The sequence below is a fragment of the Sabethes cyaneus genome, chromosome 2 (assembly GCF_943734655.1).
Source record: "Sabethes cyaneus chromosome 2, idSabCyanKW18_F2, whole genome shotgun sequence".
NCBI lineage: Eukaryota > Metazoa > Arthropoda > Insecta > Diptera > Culicidae > Sabethes > Sabethes cyaneus.
Window position 1 is genome coordinate 235446805 of NC_071354.1, and position 20178 is coordinate 235466982.

Consider the following 20178-nt stretch of genomic DNA (forward strand, 5'->3'; position numbering starts at 1 on the left):
TAGTAAACATAGATTCTTGGATATGCTATTTAATATACATACTGGGAAGTACAAACTTTACAACTGGGCGGCACAGACGTATTTTCATTAGCAGCACTAGCTAGTACAATAAGAACCTTCCCTGGCCCTAAAAACCGCATACAAATTTTCACTCCGATCGGTTTAGTAGTTTCCTAGTCTATAAGGCACATACAGAACAGACAAAATTCATTTTTCTGTATACCCAACAAACATTTTTGTTTAATAGTATACCTTATTAAAACCATTGTATAGCTAATACCGAGTAGCAAACGCCTGATAAGTTGTTATATAACAAAAATATTTGTTGGGTACAATATTTTCTTTTTCTTTATATTTTCCGCAACATATTTTTAAGAAAATTTGCATCTGTTACTTGCTTCCGAAATATCGAACATAACCGGATTGCAGCTCTTTACAAAAACTAGGAATGAGCCAACACCATCCAGCAATCACAACATTTAGCCTCTATTGTGCGAACGGTATTGTTGCCGGGTCCAAGATCCACGTCATAGATCTTCTTGATTCGTCGTAAATACAATACAATGATCACGGTTTGCTCACCAACAGATGTTTTATATCGGAATCCACAGGCCAGTGAAACTTTTTATTTTATTAGGCCAGTGAAAAAAAAAAGAATCAATCCAAAGTTTTAATCGCCGTCATCATAACTCCATACCGTACGGACTACAGGAAGCACCATTTGTGCTTTAGGTAAAGAAATAGAAAAATCATCTTTTATTATCTTCAAATACACCATAATAACTCTTTTTAGGACCAGCAATGAACTCGATTGTAGAGTTACGATCTGTACTTCATGCCCCAGTATACCTTATCATGACGAGAGACAATCGATCGGAAACAAAGAGAGGAGAGTAACCGACGACGAACGAGTAAACGGACGCGGGCAGCTGGAGACGGCACCGAGATTATTAGAGTTCGAACCTTTGTAACGGACGGTCAAATAAAACTAAGTGCGATTCGAATACAACAGTCTGCATTTTTAATAACTAGTAACAAAAAGGTTGAACATTTCCCTCCATTACCAGTCGATACAAGATTCTACAATTGGCGCAGCCGGTACAAAATAAGGTGAGTAAAGTGGAAAAGAGTTCATATATTTCATTGCCTCGTCTTGGACATTAGTGAAAAGATGAAAGTGTTGCTCTCGTTAGTTATTTTTTAGCAACGATATGTGTTTCAGTAGATCTGACTTACTGACAAGTTGAGCAACGTTGTGAAATCCGAAAACCGAAAATTTAATTTGCAAAGTATCGGTAACAAAATGGCGCTGTATGGAACCCATAGACAAAGTTGATTGTGTGAGTGTTTAATCTTGTGGCAGCAGGATGGCTCGCAGGTCTGTGAGTTTGACCAAATCGAAAGAATAAATCAGCCGATTGAATATCGATGTGCACCCATACCAACGGCGAGGCCGGTTGAGGACCGAAGCGCCACAGAAAAAAGCGAGTCCGACTATATGTCGAAGCGCACCACTACCAATGGCGAGCCCGGTTTAGAACCGTAGCGCCGAAGATAAAGCGAGTCCGACTGTAAGTCGAAGCGCACCACTACTAATGGCGAGACTGGTTGAGGACCGAAGCGCCACAGAAAATAGCGAGTCCGACTATATGTCGAAGCGCACCACTACCAATGGCGAGCCCGGTTTAGAACCGTAGCGCCGAAGATAAAGCGAGTCCGACTGTAAGTCGAAGCGCACCACTACTAATGGCGATACTGGTTGAGGACCGAAGCGCCACAGAAAATAGCGAGTCCGACTATATGTCGAAGCGCACTACTACCAATGGCGAGCCCGGTTTAAAACCGTAGAGCCGAAGACGAAGCGAGTCCGACTGTAAGTCGAAGCGCACCACACTATTAGCGAGACCGATTCAGAGCGCAAAAAAAAAAAAAAAAGTGAGAAGGATTGCAAGGCGCTAATCAGGACTAATACTAGTTGAGGAATATAGCATGTGAGAGAGTGGAAGGTTTAATACGAATACAGGCATATTCCTTGAACGAAATTAAATATGTACATTTTTCTATAGCTACCTTAAACAAAATGTTAAAACATTGTCATTTATCATGAAATAAATATTGTGATGTGGTCGGATAGATTGTAATACTGTATAGAATTTGTTTACATCAATTTTCAGATGGATACCGAAAAGCAGTGGCCATTAGAACCGTTCAACGATTCAGTGGATGCGTCTGATTTACGTCGAGAGTGGGAGGAATGGTTGACAGCATTTGAGCTTATACTGGAGTTGAGAAATACAAACTCCCAACGCGAGAAGTTAGTGCTCATGCTCGCTCGAGGTGGACGAGGTCTACAAAGAATATACTCCCATTTGAGGCCAGTGCCAAATGAGATCTACCCGGAACCGGTAAAAATTCCGCTGGCACCAGAGGAAATACCCGAATACGACAACGCAATTAAACGGTTGAATAATTTTTTTGTTGGAAAATGTAATGAACGTATCGAGCTTGAGGTGTTCCGCGCCATAAAACAAACAACTGATGAGTCGTTTAACCAGTTTATTTTGAAATTGCGTATGCAAGCTGCCAGATGCGATTTTCAAGATCGAGAAGAGAGGGAAATACTGCAGCAAGTAACTATGGGGGCGCGAGATGAACGTGTCAGAGACAAAGGTCTCGAAAATGTAATGAACTTGGATGCACTCACAAACTATGCCATTAATCGGGAGATTCTGGATAAACAGAAAGGAAAACTACATCCATTTGGAGCTGATTTAAGTACTACTACGATTTCTTATGTGAAGCAGGAGACAAACAGGGGCAAATCTACATTCTACAATGAAAGAGGATTGGCAAAGGATAAGCGAAGCATCGAGTGCGATCGATGTGGATCATGGAAGCATCGCAAGGATTCTCGTGATTGTTTTGCCCGCAACGCACGGTGCAATAGTTGCGGCCGTATTGGTCACTTCGCAAGGAAATGTCAAGTACCGGGTTCGACATACCGAAGCGGCCCAATCAAACCTAATTCTTGGAAGCGCTTTTCATCTGAAACAAAGGACGGTCGAGATCACTCGAAGGAGGAACAGCTTCGCTATGTTAGATCGGCCGACACACGAGAGGTAAAATAACTTGGTTTTCTTTTGTTTCATTTTTTTATAAATATGATTGATCGATGTCTCGTAGAATCTGCAAGGGGATAACATAAACATTTCCAAATAATAAATACTAAGAAAATTTTCTATATTTGTTTCATTGTTTGTTGATAGGAAAATATTGCCAGCAGTGGGGTGATTACTTGCAAGATCGGTAGTTCTCCGGTAGAATTTTTAATAGACTCTGGGGCCGCGATAAACACTGTTACCGAACAGGCATGGAACACACTTCAGGAAAATGGAACAGTACTTTACAAAAAGAAGTTCGATTGTGATAGGCGTGTTACTTCATACGCAAGTCAAAAGCCGCTAAAAGTGTTGATGATTTTTGAAGCATGGATATCTGTAAATAACGATAAGCCTAAAACATACGCGGAGTTCTTTGTTATTGAAGGGGCCTGTAAATCATTGTTAAGTAAAAGGACAGCTGAAGAGCTTAAGGTTCTGAAGATTGGGCTTGATGTCAATAACATTAATTTGAAAACCAAAGCTTTCCCAAAATTTCCAAATATTCAAATAAAGTTGTCAATCGACAAAACTGTTCTTCCCAAGAAATTGGCCTATTTAAGAATACCGGTCGCCATGGAAGAAAAGGTCGATATGAAAATTCAGCAAATGTTAAATGATGATGTGATTGAGCCAGCAGTTGGTCCGCCGGAATGGATATCTCCGATGGTAGTCGTACCTAAAGGAACGAACGACATAAGGTTGTGCATCAATATGAAATATCCAAACCAGGCAATACAACGTGAACATTATCCTTTGCCTATGATTGACACACTTTTGAATAAGCTAAGAGGATCAACATGTTTTACGAAATTAGATATAACATCGGCTTTCCACCACATAGAACTACATCCGGAATCACGAGGGATCACAACCTTTATGACTAGTAGAGGCTTGATGAGGTTCAAGAGATTGACATTTGGGATCAACTGTGCACCTGAAATTTTCCAGCGTATTATGTGCAACATGTTGGCTGGTATAGAAGGTGTCGTTGTCTACATTGATGACATAGTAGTGGCAGGAGCAACTAAGGAACAACATGATGCAAGGTTAAACGAAGTATTGTCGGTTCTTCGTAAAAACAACGCAACACTTAATAAGGCGAAGTGTTTATTTGGGGTAAAACAGCTCGAGATATTAGGATATAATGTCAGTGCTTCTGGAATAAGTCCATCAGATGATAAAATTTCAGCTATCCGCGATTTCCGACAACCAGAAACAAGAGAAGAAGTGCGCAGTTTCTTGGGTCTCATCAACTTCGTCGGTCAATTCATTCCTCATTTGTCTACTAGAACAGAACCTTTGCGACAGTTTATGAGGGGGGATGTAGATAACTTTGGTAAAGACCAAAAAAGAGCATTTGACGATCTTCGAAACGAATTGTCCGTCACTGTTCGTCGGTTGGGATTTTTTAACCCGAAAGATGTAATCGAATTATATGTTGATGCATCCCCAGTAGGCTTGGGCGCGGTCTTGACGCAAAGAGATAACAAAAATAAACCTCGAATCATATGTTTTGCATCCAAGGGTTTGACGAAGGCGGAAAAAGTGTATCCTCAAACGCAACGTGAAGCTCTTGCTGTAGTGTGGGCTGTGGAAAAATTTTACCCATACCTGTTCGGAACTGAATTCACAATATACACCGATCACAAGACTTTAGAATACATCTATGAGGGTAAACATAGAGACGGTAAACGGGCTTGCTCTAGAGCAGAAGGTTGGGCCCTAAGGTTGCAGCCGTACAATTTTTGTATAAAACATATTCCAGGCTCAAGTAATATTTCGGATATACTGTCACGGCTTTGTCCTCAATCTAAACCTGAGGAACCCTTCGACGAGGAATCTGAGCATTACCTATATTCTATTGAAGACGGATTAGCAGCTATCACCTTAGATGAGATTCGAAAGGAGACAGCTAATGATGAAACATTAACTGCAGTAGTTGAGGCTATTAAAAGCCAGCTCTGGCCACCAAGTCTTTTTCATTATCAGCCTTTCTCCAGAGAGCTTGGACTAATTAAGGGTGTAGTAGTTCGGGATGACCGCATTGTACTCCCACTCAAGCTACGATCAAGAGCTTTGGATATTGCTCATCGGGGACACCCAGGTGTGGTTAGCATGCGGCGAATCCTCCGTGAAAGTCTGTGGTGGCCTTACATGGATAGAGATGTTGGTGATCGAATACAGGAATGCGCTGGGTGTGCAGCTGTAAATGTCCATGGTCCCGCGGAACCGATGATAAGGAAAGAAATGCCAGAACGGGCGTGGCAAGAAATAGCGATCGACTTTTTCTCTGCAAAAGAATGTGCTACCTTTCTTGTGGTGGTGGACTATTATAGTCGCTTTTTGAAGGTCATTGAGATGAAAGGGACAACAGCAACGAAAACCATAGAGGCTCTGGAATCTATTTTTATCGAACAAACATATCCAGAGACAATCCGGAGCGATAACGGCCCGCCGTTTTCAAGTGAGGAGTTCTCCAATTATTGCATTCGAAGGAATATCCGGCTGGTTCGTACTATTCCTTACTGGCCGCAAATGAACGGACTGGTTGAGAGGCAAAACCAGGGGATTTTGAGAGCACTCCGAATTGCCAAAGCAGTCAACGCAGACTGGCGTGCGGCAGTCCGAGATTACGTGCATATGTACAATACGACACCCCATACAACGACCGGTAAGGCCCCACTAGAATTGCTCACTGGAAGGCCAGTAAAAGATCTTTTACCATCTTTAAGAACAGAGCCCTATTGGAATCGTGACGATGATGTACGTGACAACGACGCAATTAAAAAGGCCAAAGGAAAGATCTATGCCGATAAGCACAGACGTTCCAAAATATCCGATATTGTCGAGGGTGATATAGTAATGTTAAGGAATTACGAAACAGGGAAATTGGAGCCCAATTTCCGACTCGAAAAGTTTAAGGTTGTTAGAAAGAAAGGTAATGATACAGTTGTTATGAATGAGGAAGGAGTAAGATACCGACGCCCCGTATCCCATTTAAGAAAATGGCCCGGTACTCCGTCGCAGGCCGTTAATAATGAATCTGCCGGAGAAGAAAAACAGGAACAATCAGAGATAAATCGCAACGAGAAAAAAAAGGAAATGATACAGAGTAATGCAACGGAAGAAGAAACAACATCCAAGCGCCCGAAAAGAGCTCGAAAATTGCCAGCTAGATTCCATTAGTAAGTATTTCTATTCTATTTGCTGTATATTTTCTTTTTTTTTCTTTTTTTTCCAGAGTAGATAAGGGATTGTAGAGTTACGATCTGTACTTCATGCCCCAGTATACCTTATCATGACGAGAGACAATCGATCGGAAACAAAGAGAGGAGAGTAACCGACGACGAACGAGTAAACGGACGCGGGCAGCTGGAGACGGCACCGAGATTATTAGAGTTCGAACCTTTGTAACGGACGGTCAAATAAAACTAAGTGCGATTCGAATACAACAGTCTGCATTTTTAATAACTAGTAACAAAAAGGTTGAACATTTCCCTCCATTACCAGTCGATACAAGATTCTACATCGATTAGGACTGTTTCAAACGGTTGAGGCTAATATGTTGTTTTCCAGGTACAGTGTTTTACTGGATATTTCAGCAAAAAAAACAGAAGTAAATACGTTTCGACAGAGGAAAGCGGCAATATAGTAGACCGACAGGAATCAAAAGTTAGTACATATTTTTCCTGACCGGTAGAGTGGCAGGTGCGGAACAAGCGTAGCATCCAGATGATCAGACAAACCAGTTCGAACATCCTGCCACACGTACAAACAAAAAGCAGGTTCTGGAACTGCCAACGATGGCTGATTCGTGTCGGGAATTGAGGATTACACTTTCGGTACCTTCAGTCGAATAATTCAAAATGACATCCTATGTAACACCAGCTAGACCAGTGATGGCCAAACTGCGGCTCTTGAATTTGGCCTTTGCGGCCCGCGAACTGGTTTGATAGATGGCGGACGGACACTATAGGTTGAATTTATTAATGTCAGAAGTCATTTAGGGCCGCGGATCTATTGGGGAGATCTGATTTAGCCCGCAATATGCTTGTACCGTGGCCACCACTGAGCTAGACCATCGTCAAACTATTTCCGTCAGCAGACACTGGAGCACAATAGACTTCTAAAACCGATCAGAGTCACAATTAGCAACTCCGAGACTTTGAAATATTTCAATCGTAAAATCTACTTCTACCAGCAGTTATGACGTCCTACTTGATCGGAAGATTTCGGCCGGCCTTTAAACTACCCCGAAACTACGGCATATCCAACGAACGAACGAAGTGAGTATTTAATTTTTGTCGTATTTCAATGTTTATTCAATTTTGTTCATTTCAGTCGTCTGTTATTCAAGTTGCTGACACACTACGAACGGACATAACGAAAACATCGCTCACAGTCGATGGTATTTATTATGTGGTTAATCCAGGATTTGTTGAGCAAAAAGTCTTCATCTCAAAAACTAGAATGGAACGTAAAACGCTTCCGATGCTGGTTCCAAAAATTTAGCGTACCGATTTGACCACAATGATATTTCAGCTGGAAATTAACGATTTCCTGCAGTTTGATTTTATGGATGCTCCGCTAGTTGAATTACTGTTGCCTGCTTCAGACCTATTGCACTCTTTATCTGCATTAGACAACGAAAGACAGCCGGCATGATTAGATTGCCGTATGACAGACTTTCCCTTAGAACCGAACATATATAAAATGCTAATTATGTCGGTTGTACCAACCTGTTCTAATGAAATTGATCAGAAACCAATTGTTAAATCACTTGACGGAGATCACCTTTGCTTGCCGTTTATAACAGTTGAAATAACAATATTTTCAATGCATGGTGCACGGTGGAGAATCTTATCCTGTAGTTAATTGGCATCATGGATAGGCTTAAGTTAGACGTGTTGTCTGCAGTCAAGAATACGGCATATGTCCAGAAAACTATTTCCAGGATTATCGATTTTCCCATCCGTACAGGATTCTGCTGCATAATGCCCCCGGGAGATGTTTCCAATTTATTCGAAGTCCCAATAACCGATGATCGTCATTGGATGTGCCATCATGATAAGGATTTTTAGAGTAGTAGCTACACGGGCTCGACAACTTTGAGGTAAATATTGGTATGTGTTAGTTTAGCACACGTCTAAAACCGCTTCTCATCCCAAATAGGATAACGTGAAGTCTATGCCACATTCGATTAATGTTCAGGCAGTTCAAACTAATAGGTAGCCAGTGGTTTCACTTCAGTATATTCCAGCTAAATATACCAGATCTGACCGGCTCTGCTGCAGGCTGAACATCGCAAATTGTGGTTTTAGCCGCGGATGAATCTATACTTGGAATGCAGGTAACCACAGTCAGCAAACCTACACTTCAGAGCCACACCAAAAACGTACGTAAAATTCCTGTTAAAATTATAGTAATCTACGATATATATGTATAGACATAACCGATTGTTTGTTATTTGGATTGTGAAATAATGAGAAATCCGTCTAATTTATTTATATATTACCGTTCACATTATGCTTACTTCGAAAGAATCATATGAATCTTTTGCAATAATTGAATGTGGTGCATCTGCAAGTATACTTGAAAGTTTCTCTGCAAGTATACCTGCAGGTGCACCACATTCATTTATTGCAAAAGATTCGTTTGATTCATTCGGAGTAAGTATAACGTGAATGATTATAAAAACTATTTAATTTATAGTTGAGATGACTACGTTCATGGTTATTTCAACAATAGTTAATAACGTCATTTTTACCACGAAATTGTCACGAAAACCAACTCGTCCCGTTCATTGCGTGTTTAAGATGACTATTTTCTTGTCAGCAATATCATACAAAACCTGGTCATGATAACAAAACCATTGTCATGATGACAATTGTATAGTTTTAAATTATAGTTGTCCCAACCATACATGGTCATTTTTACCATAAAATTGTCACTGCAACCAGCTAGTTCCGTTTATTTTTTTGTCCAAGATGACTATTTTCTTGTCAGTAAAACTATACAAAGTGGTTAAGATAACTAAAGCATTGTAATGATGACAATTTTATGGTATACAGATTATAGTTATGCCTACTATGCATGGTCAACCGTACCATGCGTCCATTGTTCAAGCTTATAGTCGAAATAACCATGAAAATGTTGTCTAGACCAGTTTTCCCAGTCGGTTGAAAACCACCATACTTTTCTGGTCAAGCTTACCCCTAAAATGGTAGAATTTACCATGAAATTTTTCTGTGTGTAGATTCGGTCGAGGACCATTTTTTGAAATGCTGATTAATGTCTGTGGTTACCACCTAGACAGGGGAACCGGGAGTTAGTCATGCAACCTGATTCGTTTCCTTGCACCTTTGCTATCTAAACCATAACGGACCTGATTGAGTGAGTTGAAGTTAGTCGTACAGCAGTCGTTCGCTAATTGCACGAATAAGGCGATGCGTTTAGCGAATTTCGTTTCTTAATTGCACGATGGTTGCCAATATTTATTGTAAAACGTGATGCGTTATCACTGTAAAGAACTCTTCACATGCATTCACACGTACGCTAAATTTTGGGAAAAACATTTAAATTTTTACAAACGAACTAAAAGCTTAATAAAAATATGTTCAATAGAGGTTTTCCGTAAAAAATTTTTTTTTCACTAAATGTTCGGTTTTGACTCTTAGAAATGATACCCATATACAACTTTCTTTATTAAAGCCTCTAACTACTGTAAAAATGAAAAACTAAAATACGTGTATTTCAACCGGTCACTTCTCGGATGTCTTACATGCCTTTTTGTACCAGTGTCCTCTATTTTCACCACTTCGAAACCATTTGTGCCACTCTTTACTCTTGTGGCAAGCAACAAACGAAATGAAAAAGAAGGTAATCATTAGCTTTTCATTCGTTTTATCCTTTTCACTCTACCGCTGATACACATATGTTAAAAACTATTATGCAATGCTGCCAGAAAATCTGAAAATTTTGATAAACAGTGCAGCCGAAACGAATTTTTTAAAACTCAACATTCGTGATTTGGTGAAAAGAAGCTCAACATTCTTGCAATTTGCATTGTTTAAAAAATCGTAGTAAATTCTAGAGTCAACGAAAAAAATATATTTTTGCACCATTGTCACTCGTATTGGGAGTACTTTTGAGAAAAAATAAGAAAAGGAGGGGTATGATCTGACGGAAAACCTCTATTAGTCAAAGTTTAGCCAAATTTGCATGAATTTGTTTGTAATGTATCTACGTAATGCAGAGATAGAGAGTTTGCATTCGGCAACGCTGCATTTTTGTTTATAGCAACCACCTGGGAAACCACGTGTAGTTTGACAGATAACTGCTTTTTAGTTGCACGATCGTGCAGTTAGCGGACGTGCAATTAAAAGACGGTGTGATTAGAGGACGTGCAATTAGCGTACGAATGCTGTATTTAAAGTTTGGTGATATTCCCTCTCATATCATAGCTACTTGTCCTGCATTACCAATAGGGTAGAAAAAGACGGCAACCGTCAGGTGGAAGAGGGCACAAATAGTGGCCGTAGAATAGCAAAATAAAAAGTCAAGTACAAACCGTTTATCAACACTTACGGCTCGTTTTAATGCAATTGACTAAATGCATTATATTGTTACTCCCAAATCTTGACTATAACCCAGTGCGGTGCTCTAGCCAGTGCGTCACCACCGTATTTCAGCAGCTCACTGGGTAGCAGATCCGCCCCACGCGCTTTATTGTTCTTCAGTCGACCGATCTCTTCTGCTACCTCCTGAAGGTCGGGGGCTGGTATTCTGTCGTCTTCTGTACGTGCTCCAAGATCTATTGCCATATTGTCACCTTCATGTTAAGCTATATCGCTGTTAAGGTGCTCGTCATAATACTGCTTCCACCTCTTGATCACCTCACGTTCGTTCGTGAGAAGATTACATTCTGAGTCCCGACACATATCGGCCTGCGGCATATAGCCTTTGCGCAAACGATTTAACCTCTCGTAGTATTTCCGTTTATCGCTAGCACGGTACAGTTCTTCCATCGCCTTGCGATCTCGTTCTTCCTGTTGGCGCTTCCGGAAGATCGAGTTTTGCCTGTTCCGTGCTTATTTATATCGCTCCGCATTCGCCCTCGTAAGGTGTTGCAGCATTCTCACACGTGCTGCATTCTTCTCCTGCACTAATTGCTCGCGTTCGCCGTCAAACCAATCGTTTTTTCTGTTCGGATTCATTGTACTTAGTGCCGCTAGAGCGGTACTACCGATGGCTCGAGAGTTTTAAGCGCATGCAGACTGAAACTAGGAAATGGTCCGAATTTACATTCGCTCTATGTATGTGCGAACGTTTATAACATCAGAGAAGAATTTACCGTCGATTTGGTTTTCTATTCGTTGGTCTGGTGATATCTTGGTGGATATCTTTGCGGAGAAAGAAGATACTTCGGACTACCATACCGCGGGAAGCTGCAACATTTACGCATCGTTGACCGTTGTCGTTTATTCCGGCATGCAGGCTGTTTGGCCCGATTACCGGTCTGTATATAGCTTCCGTCCTGTCATGTCACCGATGACGATTTTCACGTCCCGTCGCGGACAGCCATCATACACGTGCTCCAGCTGCGCGTAGAACGCCTCCTTCTCGTCATCGAGTCTCCCTTCGTGAGGGCAGTGCACATTGATGATACCGTAATTAAAGAAACGGTCCCTAATCCTCAACTTGCACATCCTTGCGTTGATCGGTCATCACACGCTTGCGCATCCCAAGTAACATTTTTGTTGTATAATAACCTTTCAAACTATTGTACAGCTGATTCCCGTGCAACAAGTGCTTAATAAGCTATTATACAACAAAAATGTTACTTGGGATCGCTCCCAACACTATAAAGCCGGTTCCCAGCTCGTTGGTGGTGCCACAGCTCTGGTAGAAACTAGCCGCTCGATGCCCGCTTTTCCATACCTTCTGTCCTGTCCAGCTAAGTTCCTGCAGTGCTATGACTTCGAAGTTTCGGGGATGTAGTTCACCAAGCAGCACTTGCAACATCTTTCATGTTGCTATTAAGTCTTGTTTAAATTGCAAAAAACTTCACCGGTTACACCATTGAAACACCCAACAAATAAGCAACTTCATGTTATCAATACGTTGGATTCAAGTTATCCAATACTTATACTGGCTGTCACAAATATATTAGTCTGTATCTAGTAACATGAAACTTCATCGCAACATCGTGTTATTATAATGTTATTGCTAAATTTTTAAATAAAATGTAACCAAACAAACACGATAAATGTAGCATCATATTCCGCCATTTTTTGTGAAAAAGTATTTTTCAGCGAAGAAATGTTTTTATTTTAACAATAATTACACGAACATTCATCAGGAATCCATGACATTAACTAAAATATTATTTGATTACAATATCTAGATCGATTTTACACCGCATTTTTCCATCGTAAACGAATTCTTAATCTGGCTTGTGTAATTCTGTAAATTTGAAAATTAATAAATTAATAACTTTCACGGGGCGCATCAAATAATACATAGCAAAATTATATTTTGTATGATAAATTTTGAATGGCATGAAGATTAGCTCATAATAGGCCCAAAAAACTAAAGTTTTTTCGCATTAAAGGTATTATTGTAAATAATTTTCGTCTTGGAGACCAGAGAGGAAATTTGTTCCCGGTTCCCGCTAAGGCTAAACATAATTCGCGATTACGAAGTTGCTCATAATTGTTTGGTTTTTGGGCGAGGAAAAAAGAGAAAGTATTTTTGTTTTTGTTTTCACGCAAGTTTTAACACCGCGACATACAGGATTTCGTGTGAGTGCGAACAGGCTTAAAATCTATCGTATTCGGTTCCATGTCCCGAGTTTCCACCCAGATAACACAAGATCGTAATAGAAAGTTCACATTAAATCGTTTTCATGACCATTTTACACTGGAATTGTACAATGATTAGAGTATGTCAAAACAAGGTGAACAATAAGTTGTTTTGCAGTCGTGCGTGTCCTCATATACAACTCATGACTGTGAATTATAAAGCAGTATAGATGATCGCAATATTTAGTTATATCTCAATCATATATTCAGGAGCATTAAGTTGCGTGTTATAAAAACCGCTGTATAAAATGCAAGATAGAATTACAAATAATTGTCAAAATTTTCGCACGTATATTGCCTCCACTTTGGTACATACAGTGGACCCCCGTTCGTTTGAACGATTCCTCATGCAAACTAACGGGGTTACTTTTCAATTTGAACAACTGGTAACCCGAAATATGCTGAAACCTGTGTGAACTGGCCGCCCTGCTCTTTGTTATTGTTTTGGTGGTTTGTTTTAGTTGGCAGTTGCAAGTGCGAATATTGCATTTTCTGATCGGATTTCTATCTTAATCGTTAGGAAAACGACATGTGAAACCGATTAAACACGTTAGGTCAGTACAAACAAATCATGTTTATGTGCATTGTCTGCATAAACAAATGATGTCATGTTGAGAATGACGTTTGAACCATTTTTAATTTGCACGTCGTGCAAACCAACGGGGTTCAAATTAAAAAGTGTTCAGTTTAAAAATGGTCAAACGAACGGGGGTCCACGGTATATGCTCTTATATGACGTGAAATATAACTTTTTCGTTCAGATATGATGTCGTATTTCTCAGTTGCAATCGAGATATACAAACCAAATGGTTTACTGGGCAGTCGTGGTCCTTATTTCGTCGCGTAGGTCGACACCGGTTCTTCCTTTCCGTATTTTCTTCTTCGTTGTTGATAACTTTTTATTTTCCAGGGCGGCTTATTGAGTCTACCCCTAACCGCCTGTCTCGCCGGAGGACCATCCCCAACAAACATGTTATTTGAAGAGCAGTTTATTCAACCATTATACAGCCAATATCCAGTAAACAAGCGCTTGATAAGCTTTTATTCAACAAAAATGTTTGTTGGGTCGTGCACAGCACTGTTTAGAATCCCTGCTGGCACGAGGATGAATGTAATAATCAACAGTCCCTAACATGGAGAACAGACACTGTTTGAGCCGCACCCCTTTGGTGAACAGACGTTCGTGTTTGACGAAGCATTTCCTCTACCGCCATGCTATGGTTACCGCGCCAGTATTCACATCGCACCTCCTTACTTCGCTATTGTCAAATTAACGACATTGCCTAGGCCGTATTTGGTATCATATGACTCGTGGAGGCGTAAGGCGGGAGCTTGTGAGGACCAGAGCTGTGTTTGACACTCCTTCCAGGTTGTCAACTTACCATTTGAAGCCCAACTTGGCACACATGTTCCTTGATATAAGAAAATCAGCACTGGAGAATTGACAAAAGGGGAGGAGGTACTAACAGGGGGGGGAGTCCATAACTCCGGAATGACATAAGAGATTCAGCACTGGGAGGTGGCCAAATGAATGTTTCGCCGGAACTATACTTCTGGACTGTTCTTCATTAAACGTCGTTTGTCGAACACATGTAGATATTTTGGCATTAAAGAATCAGCGCAGGGGAGGTTGACAAAAGAGGGAGATGGTCTCTTACAAGGGGAGCGAAAGGTTCAAATGGGTAAAGGGGTGCGTTCCTCATGTATTTGGAACGATAGCAGTTGTATACAAGTTGCTGGATTTTTGAAAGGGAGAATAGGGTGGCCATTAACAAAGAGGAGGTTCAAAAACGTAAAAAAGGCTTTCTGTCGATTTATAGGGATTACCGGGAAGAATTCATAGATTTAAAAGTGGCTGAGGGACAACATGAGGGGAACTGACAAAGGGAGTAGACACATTCAAATGAAAAAAAGGATTTTGTTTCTTGCATTATGAGAATTTTTGTTATTTCAGCTAGTTAGGTATAAATATTTCTGTAAAATATTTATGAATTAGCAAATTATGACAGCCAAAGCGAGCCGTAATGTACTCGTATTTTGAATTTTATCGGGATGGACAATAATCCCGGTTAGAGATGAAAAAATTGCCGGAATATCGAAAATACCGAAAAGGCGTGTTTCACTTCCTGTGAAAAAAAAAACCAAAAACAAAGCGAATTGTCAGAAATCAAAATCAAAACAAACTATGATCAACCACATTAGCCCCATCCCCCATTCATCCCTTTCATCCAGACTCTAAGTTCCAGATTATTTTAGTGATAAATAACCCAATATTTTGTATTAAATTTTGTTTTATAAAATGTTAAGTAACCATTTGTTTAATCAACAAAGGATAGTACTTTTCAAAGGTTGGTATTTAACATTTATATTCTCCGATATTGTTCAAAAAATGTTCTCAATTTCCAGACAAATTAGGAATTGAAAGTAGTTCACTTGGAATGATTTTAAAATTCCTAAAGGAACAAAAGGGCAATAATGCTACGTTAACCTGCGTTGATTCCCTGAACGAACAGGGAGCGTTTCTGTTTGCTCGTGTGTCAAAATTGTCCCGAACCTTCGAACCGGCTGCATTGTTTCGTTTCGTTCAACAGTGTCGAAAAAGTAGCACCGTGCAGTGCCTGCTCTTGTGGGCAACCGAGAAAAATATTCGATCCAACCTGCTCGTTCCCTACCTAGAGCATATGTCCGAGCTGATAGTTACATTCCAAGACGGGCAGCATCTCTCGATGCTTAGCAAGAAATCCGGTGGAGCAGTCAGTAACCGACTGTACCAGTATCAGGCACTCGACGGAACGCTGTCGATTAGGGAGACTAAGCACGTGCAAAGCACGAAAGTGGCAAGTAATCCGCCTACGATAGATCCAGCTTCGCTGGGAACGTTTAAAATAGGCGATTTGAAGAAGGACGAGCAGGAGGCCAAAGATTCGCTAACGTTGCCGTTTGAATTGTGAGTACAAACAATCAATCGAATCGGGGAGTGTTTGGTGTGCAACTTATGCTTTTTCGCTTTTTACAGCTATAAAACTACCACTGAAGGTGGTAAGATTCTGTACCACCCGGATGCGGAGGACGATCTGGACGAAGAGGATCCGGATGATGATTTGCTAATATAAGTTAGTGATAACAGCCCGTTTTATTGAAAATACATTTTCGTTCTTTATTTTCAATCTGCTTTAAATATGGTTTTAGATTACAACTAAGAGATGAACAAAACCACCTAAAACAGGAAAATGTTATGTCTTAAAAGGTAACGTTTTTTAGGGGGAAAGAGAAAATTCTGAAATGCTCGTTTACTGGTTAATACTATCGAACAGGTTTATAGAAATGATTCTTTCGAGTGTCGAACACCGCCCGGGTGCGGTGTTCTTTTCGACAATTCCGCATACAATTTTGATAGAGAAACTTTGATCAGAAGAGTAATAACAGGATTTAAAACTTTTTTTTTTTGGTATTTTACATATGTTATAATAGAGTTTACTGTGAAAACGACTGATAAGGCTTTGCCTTTTTTATGACACCTACTCTGAAAGCAAATAAAATTTGATATTTACTTTAAAAAAGTAATTGATTATTGGTTCAGCCTCTTATCGACTACAGGAAAATAATAGATTGAGTAACATACAATTTACAAATGGCACTAAAGCAATGTTTGCCGTTTTATGTCCTGCCTGCTAAATGCAATAAAAAAAAACATTTAAACTTGCGATTATCTACACTACACGCACACAACTAAAAGTTAGCATTTGATAAAATTTGAAAACTCAACCGACATAAACGAATAAACCTAACGCTAGCGAATTTAAATGCTTTCCAGCCGGCTCACGAGAATCCCACTGCTTCGGGCATTCTCTCGGTTGCGGCGTAGATGTCACTCTTTGGATCCGGAGCCAGGCTGCTCCAGCTGGATTCGCTGCACAGCTGCAAACCCGGCAACTGCTGCTCGTAGTGTGCCTTCGGTGGACCTGCGGCGGTCCCTTTCCCCACCCAACAGCTTTGCTTAATGGTAAAAAACTGCTGCACTAAACTATCTAGCTGCGCTTGTTCCTGCTCTTTGGTAGTCTGATTGGCGACGGCGGCAACGGCGGGTGGCGCACTGCCACTGACCAGAAATTGAGTCACTCCGAGAAGTGTCTTTTTGTGGACCAACTTGGCTGTCCAGATGCCGACTTTCAACGGTTGACGAAGGCCGGCAGCCTTACTGAAATAGACGAGATTTTCCGGCGGACCGGAAGGGTTATCCTCGATGGTAAGCTCGACGTTATCCGCTAGTTCGCCTAGCGGGTCAATCCAATACACAGAAAGTGTGTAAGTGGTCGTGTTTTTCTCTACACGAGAACCGGCTAGCCGGAAGATTAGCACCAGCTCACTTCGGCTGCCAATTATCCTTTGGAAGTTACGGGAAACTTGTTCTTTTTGGTCAAAATCGGTGCTCACCTCCAGTTGAGTGAGTCGCCTCCCGAGTGGAGCCGATTTCGATACCTGCGCGGAAATGTTAGGCTGAACTCGCGTTTCCATCAAAACACGTTCACCCCCGACTGTGGCTTCGTACAGAATTAAAAAGCCGCGGTAGCTGTCGTGATCAAGGAAATGGTTCAGCTCTCGTATCCGGAAGGGTTCCTGAAATTGGTTGGCTCGCGCTTTAGCATTGTTTCTTAGAACGCTATAAGCGACTCGTAGTGTTATTTCATCCGTCGGTCCACTTTGGTCCTCATAATGATAGAAATTCTGCCAGTACGAATGCAGGTTAGGATAATCCGCCGGATACGGACCGTGCACCCACTCTTCCAGCTGCAGAATAACTTCCTGATTGATGATCGGCTCAAACTTCCTAGCGAAATAGAACTGCTTCGCTTCGGTTCCCTGCAGTTTGGCCCAATCTTCCGGCTTAAAATCGTTCGGACTACAGCCGCACCAATCTACGATCTGTTTGTACTGACACTTGCAACCGAGCCTCCGCTTCCAGTTGGTTACGTGTAAATTATTGTCCACATAGCTATTGCAAAATTCGGAATTTCGCAGAACCGTATGGAAAAACGATTCCGCTGGCAGTATGGTTTGACCGAAAATCACCAGCAGTCCCTCGATCAGTTCATTTCCCTTTCGACCTTCCGTCACGTACCGAGCAAAGTCACGCGACAAACAGATCCAATCACTTCCGCCGTCAATCTGCACACCGGCAGGCAGAGCTCGATCACCGATTCGCCACATGTGATTATCGCACTCAACGAACGTTCGATCCAGACCCTGCTTCTGGATGAACCGTTGCACCTCCCGTCCGTGACTTCGGACGAAGTTCTTCCCTAGATTTGCACTCAGAAAACGTACCAACTTGTCCAGAGTTTTAACGGGGAAATCACTTTCGCTCAGGTTCATCACAAAATCCCACTTCCAGTGGGGCGTTTCTTTCAGTAAATGTTCCATTGACGAAAGCAGCATCTGCAGCAGAGATGCACCGCCCCAAATCGTGGACCAACGCTTGCGAGACAGACGAATGTTCGGGAAGTGTTCCTCTAATTTGAGCAATTCACGGAAGAGATATTCCTGGCGCTGTAAGAAACAACAAATTTGCTGAAATCCATCCAAAAGTAGAACCAAACACGTGACTCACCGAATCAACATGAATGAAGTAATAATGCTTTGGACTGTACAGGGTCCTGAGCAGACGGTGAACTTGCCGCAAAGCCCGTCCATTTAAGGTTAATAAAAATGCAATTCTGGCTGACTCTTCCCCTGCTTTTGGGGTAATTTCCGTCGTTTGTGGACTAAATTCTGTGGGAAAAATAAAAGCTATTTGAACATTTGATAACTAAACAATTCAGCAGCTCAACAACATACTAGCAATGCCGGTTTCGTAGATGTTCACGGTGAAGTAACCACCGCACGCTTGCCGCGGATCGCCGGAACATTTCATATTACAACTAGAATCGGGTAGTTTCGCAGACGTTTTCGGTGGATCGTCACCGCAGAAACACTCGCTTCTGTAAGAATAAGCAACAAAGATCAATACCCGAACCCAAACATACACCGCAAACGAATCTTACGAGTATTGAACACCGGCGTACAAAAATCCGGACTGCAAGCACAGCTGAATGCATCGCCTCGGTGAATTGCTCGTTTTAAAATTCGTATAGTAACCGGATAAAATCCGGAAATTTTTCTCATCCTGAAAACATCCCAGTGCCCTATTGGGCACATGCCCCCCATTGGGACAATAGTTGGGCAACCGTCTCGGGTAGAACGTCCCCTCCAGTATTGCACAACCGATGTCGGCAATCTGCTTTTTGCAGGCCTGACTGCTCGCACGATGAATCGCCGAAATGGTCTCCTTGCTGTAAATATCACAAGCCGGCACAAAGCTCAAATCGCTCAAATTCAGTACCGATCGCCCAGCCTCCTTCCGTCCGTCTCCGCGCTGCCCACCAGCGGTGGCCCCCTTCATCACGCCATTGCCACCCACCGCGGGCAGCGGATGTTGCTGCGACCCGGTCGGATCCTCGTCGTCGGCCGACAGATTGGAGCCGGCTGCCTTCTTGACATACTTCTCGTACAATTTCTTGCTAAGGTCCCGCTCCTCGTCGCTACCGCTGCCGGACACGGGAATCTTCAGCAGCTTATAGGCGAGAAATATCTGCGCCCCCACGATGAGCAGTCCGATCGCGAAGAACACCTTGTACCGACGGAACCAGCGCAGGGCCAGCGTTTGCAGCATCTCGCAGCCACCACCGCCAACAGCAGCATCGATCCGCTGTTATCAGGTCATCGAGCCGCCGCGGACCGAAGAATGGGTGTGCTATTTTGCGCTGACACCGTTTTTCTTTGCGAACTTTTGCAAGCACAGCAGAACGTCGCGCGTAGGCTAATCAGTGTGGATTATTCACTTCCGGTCTCGGTTCGTATTTGATGGAAGAAAAGCTGAAACTACTTTGCACACACATCAAACAGGGAATAACACTAATTTGCGCACATAAATTACAAACAAAGAATCCGAAAATCAGCCCGCAGACGATAAAAAAGATGCAAGGAGTCACAATTTTTACCCCAATCGATTTTTGACGTTTCTCAATGTTTTTTTTTCTGTTTGGCACGTGCTTGACGTTCCGGTTTGCTTTCGTTTTCGTGGTTTTCGTGACGATGTGAAATGTTGCAGGGTTGGG

The 20178-nt window shown here is 41.8% G+C and overlaps 3 protein-coding genes across 3 annotated transcripts; 2 read left to right on the forward strand and 1 right to left on the reverse strand.

Annotated features, from left to right (window-relative positions):
- Positions 1 to 2174: 2174 nt before the first annotated feature.
- Positions 2175 to 3128, forward strand: LOC128736797 (uncharacterized). Its single transcript, XM_053831286.1, has one exon. It carries the CDS (start codon positions 2175 to 2177, stop codon positions 3126 to 3128), a length of 954 nt encoding a protein of 317 aa, XP_053687261.1.
- Positions 3129 to 15315: 12187 nt separating this feature from the next.
- Positions 15316 to 16569, forward strand: LOC128733456 (elongator complex protein 5). The gene is made up of 3 exons (XM_053827054.1): positions 15316 to 15372; positions 15431 to 15971; positions 16041 to 16569. Exons 1-3 carry the CDS (start codon positions 15324 to 15326, stop codon positions 16135 to 16137), a joined length of 687 nt encoding a protein of 228 aa, XP_053683029.1. The 5' UTR covers positions 15316 to 15323; the 3' UTR covers positions 16138 to 16569.
- Positions 16167 to 20032, reverse strand: LOC128733455 (xylosyltransferase oxt). Its single transcript, XM_053827053.1, has 4 exons — positions 19066 to 20032; positions 18860 to 19002; positions 18633 to 18793; positions 16167 to 18571 (listed from the first exon to the last, which is right to left on the reverse strand). The coding sequence occupies exons 1-4, from the start codon at positions 19731 to 19733 to the stop codon at positions 16844 to 16846; spliced, it is 2700 nt and encodes an 899-aa protein (XP_053683028.1). The 5' UTR covers positions 19734 to 20032; the 3' UTR covers positions 16167 to 16843.
- Between the last annotated feature and the right edge of the window lie 146 nt (positions 20033 to 20178).

Excerpts from the sequence above, each read along its gene's own strand:
- LOC128736797 (XM_053831286.1), top strand. The coding sequence starts at position 2,175 with ATGGATACCGAAAAGCAGTGGCCATTAGAACCGTTCAACGATTCAGTG.
- LOC128733455 (XM_053827053.1), bottom strand. The coding sequence starts at position 19,733 with ATGCTGCAAACGCTGGCCCTGCGCTGGTTCCGTCGGTACAAGGTGTTC. Across the intron at positions 19,003-19,065 it reads TACGCCGGTGTTCAATACTC|AAGCGAGTGTTTCTGCGGTG; the intron begins GTAAGATTCGTT and ends TTATTCTTACAG. Across the intron at positions 18,794-18,859 it reads CTACGAAACCGGCATTGCTA|AATTTAGTCCACAAACGACG; the intron begins GTATGTTGTTGA and ends TTTTTCCCACAG.
- LOC128733456 (XM_053827054.1), top strand. The coding sequence starts at position 15,324 with ATGTTAAGTAACCATTTGTTTAATCAACAAAGGATAGTACTTTTCAAA. Across the intron at positions 15,373-15,430 it reads AAGGATAGTACTTTTCAAAG|ACAAATTAGGAATTGAAAGT; the intron begins GTTGGTATTTAA and ends CTCAATTTCCAG. Across the intron at positions 15,972-16,040 it reads CTAACGTTGCCGTTTGAATT|CTATAAAACTACCACTGAAG; the intron begins GTGAGTACAAAC and ends CGCTTTTTACAG.